Source organism: Clytia hemisphaerica, unplaced genomic scaffold (genome assembly GCF_902728285.1).
Source record: "Clytia hemisphaerica strain Z4C2 unplaced genomic scaffold, Clytia hemisphaerica genome assembly, whole genome shotgun sequence".
NCBI lineage: Eukaryota > Metazoa > Cnidaria > Hydrozoa > Leptothecata > Clytiidae > Clytia > Clytia hemisphaerica.
In genome coordinates this window covers 9,354-12,702 of record NW_027104434.1, presented here as the reverse complement: position 1 = coordinate 12,702, position 3,349 = coordinate 9,354, and the positions used below count along the sequence as shown (strand labels likewise).

The 3,349-nt window shown below is 35.7% G+C and overlaps 1 protein-coding gene across 1 annotated transcript; it reads right to left on the bottom strand.

The window, feature by feature from the left end:
• Positions 1-973: 973 nt before the first annotated feature.
• LOC136820749 (uncharacterized) lies at positions 974-3,072 on the bottom strand. The gene is made up of 2 exons (XM_067076972.1): positions 2,846-3,072; positions 974-2,233 (listed from the first exon to the last, which is right to left on the bottom strand). The coding sequence occupies exon 2, from the start codon at positions 2,229-2,231 to the stop codon at positions 1,059-1,061; it is 1,173 nt and encodes a 390-aa protein (XP_066933073.1). The 5' UTR covers positions 2,232-2,233; positions 2,846-3,072; the 3' UTR covers positions 974-1,058.
• Positions 3,073-3,349: the final 277 nt, after the last annotated feature.

Genomic DNA, 3,349 nt, shown 5'->3' with positions numbered 1-3,349 from the left:
TGAAAAACTGATAAAGAAAAAGGTCACAACCTATATCTGAAAGGAGGATATTATGGAAATAAGGCAAAATTACGTCATCAAACAATGACGTCTTCGAAAAATAAAAATTCGTCAAAAATCTAAAACATTTTGTTTTTTTGGAAATAATACATATCAGTGAACATAAAATATTATTACAAAAAAGTTTGAAAAACCTTTAAAAAAAATTTTATTAACCAAAATTGACATTTTTGATTGTTGCCCGTCAAAGGTTGGAGCTTTGGGGCACGCCCGCCAGCACACCTTAAGCAAAAATTAAAAATATCAAATCTCGCTAATAAAATAAAACGTAAGCAGAAATCAGCAAAATACGAAATTTGCAATTAAATTCTGGCGTCAGCAAAATTTCAAAAACAATTATCATTCAACTTCAATTATAATTGTATTGCTCGTATCTTGTAAGAACATTGTTTTAGCTGATAACCTGCAACAATTTTCAATCTAATTCTCTGGTGAGCAAAATACTTTAGGCGTACAAACTTTCGCGAGCAGAAACTTTCACGATTTTCGCGAATTTCAGCAGCCATTTTCGCGAAAGTAAATGTCTGTAAAAATTCTTAATAGAGTCACTCGCGAAAGTTTATGCTCGCGAAATTTTCTTTAAAAAATTGAAAATCTATTAAACTTTGAAATCTTAATAAAAATAAAATTTTAAGTATATTTCTAGCTTTTGACGCCTTTTTAAAGTCAAAGAACAACTGTCTTTATCGGATTCAAGGATAATTTGTGACTTGAAAGGCAGTTTTGTTTAAAAAATCTTATTATTAAAAATTATTTTTACCCAATGGTTCGCGAAATTTTTATGCTCACGAAAATATTTTTTTCCTCAAATTCGCGAAAGTAAATGTCGTGAATTTCGCGATTTTTCGACCTCGCGAAAGTTTCTGCTCGCGAAAGTTTGTACGCCTAAAGTAGATACTTTACGTCAAATATGTCTTGAATATGTGTATCTCCTTTAGTCTAAAAAATTAATACAATATGTTACAATGAAAATATTGCATAAAAATTACCATTTGAGGTTAGAATAAGCGCATAAGGGAGCAGAATAATTCAACTCCCTCATTTGCAGAATTTGCTATACGAAGATTATTTTCGACAACTAACTGTTGACATCGCTGAAGGATGTTATTGGGTGGGTTTGGTTGCATTCGGATATTCAACAGTTCACGACGAATTCCAACATCATTTAGATTCAATAGTTTTTTGTAATCATGGAAATTTTGAGCAAAGTACAATACGTCTGGCTTGCCACTTGGACATTCTGAATTTCTTACGCGCCTCACATGATGACTATTCCATAAAACCTTAGTCTCATCCAGTTCTCTTTGGATGATACCCATCAAACAGAATTGCATACATGACTTGTGTAGATATAAGCTTGGATCATAAATACCCTGTGCAATAAGGTCTCTAAAAAAATTAATCCACCATGATGACCTTGCTTTCTTTAAAAAGGACCACCATGCTTCAATTCGTTGGTTTGATGTCGATGTTCCATAAAGAAAACTTTTCTTCCCAGCAACTGAATCGATACCATTCCTTCTAAAGAACCGCTGCATTCCACACAGTGTAATGTTTTCTGACCCACGATCTGCTCTAACACAGCGAGGTAAAGCATTAAGAGTAACTAACGTGTCAAGAAAATAAGACGCAACAACTGATGGGTCATTATTTGTCGTTCCTACCTTTAACCATAAGATTTTGCGACTAAACCCATCAATAGCCCCATGAATACAAAATCCATATGGTTTCAGTTTATCGTACCCGTCAAGATGCCAAAGATAATTAGGTCCACGAGCAATATAGATTCGTCGATTGAGTCGATGCCTTGAGCGGTTTAATACACCTTCTGGATCCATTTCTTTTAAACACAATCGTACTGTTTCTTTGTCGACTACTAATCCCAGTGATCGTAATCGTTGAGTCATGAATCTGTATCCAAAATTTCGAGAGGAGCTTTCAGTTATTTCCCTTTCTATCGCATCCATTACATCATTTAAATTACTTTTGTTTACTCTTCGGCTAAGCCCTTGGTCTTTCAGAATGCGCTGCAATTGACGCTTACTCAACACAATATTGTGATGTATGGCAAGGAATGATAGTATGTTAGAATACGAAAATCCTCTATTGAAATATTCTGTAATGATTTCTTCTCTTCCCAAATGCTGTATTTGTAATGGTGTATCCTCCATATCTAAATTCAAATAAGAGAAAGTCCATGAAGAAGCTGACTTTGACAACTATCACAAACAACAAAGGAGCACTAGTGTGCAAAATCTGCCTGCAAACAGACACATATCATGGGCGGGGTGTGGGTAAGCTGTTACTTTCATCACCTCCAAATTACAGCACCTCCAAGCTATCAATTTACGAATAAAGTCAAAATAAAAGAAACAACCAATGAAGATTCATAATAACAGTCAATTATAAAATGGTGACCAGCTAGTTTTGTAATTTGGAAGTGATGAAATTTACTCTCACATTATGAAAGTTTTCTTAGCCTCTTTGACAGTATTGTTGACGACCCTGCTGGTGCACCGGACAGTCAGGTGTTTTGTCCGGTGTCAAAAAGTATCCTTTCGCTTAGTCCGGTGTTAATTGCCAAGAGCTCTAGGCACAGCGGAGATGCAGAAGAACAGCCAGCATGGCACTGTTCTTATTGTCTTATTTGCAAGCTGGGGAGGAGAATTTTCCAAATACAACTTTTATAAAAGTTCAAAAATTTGCAAGGCTTTCTTAATTCTTTTAAAGTTGTATCAAAGTTATTTTTTATTGCTGAGAAGAGGAAAAGTTGCTAGTAACCTACCGAAATATACAAGAATTACGAAGAACCAGAAACCAGAGAAGATATCTGACACGTCCTAATCCGATGTGATGATTGTGTTTGAGAGTATAAAGCAATATATAACAGCATCCACAGCATGGAATCCAAATTTCAAAATTCTGTAACAGCTCGCAAGGTTTTCTTGAATTGAATGAAGCACTTCACTTTATTTGTTTACATTCGATTTTAAAACCCTAACCGATTCAGCCTTATCTTTTACAGGGCTAAAATTCCTTAATTACTAACTGGTTGAGTCTCTAGCCTAGAAAATGCTTGAGCAGACAGATAGCCCGTGAAAAGCGCGTTCTGGAACAAATAGCACGGGTAAAGCGCGTTTTGATACAGATAGCACGGGGAATAGACGGGAAAAGCACGTTTTGAGATAGATAGCACGGGAAAAGCACGTTTTGAGACAGATAGCACGGGAAAAGTGCGTTTTGAGACGGATATCACGGGAAAAGCGCGTTTTGAGACAGATAGCACGGG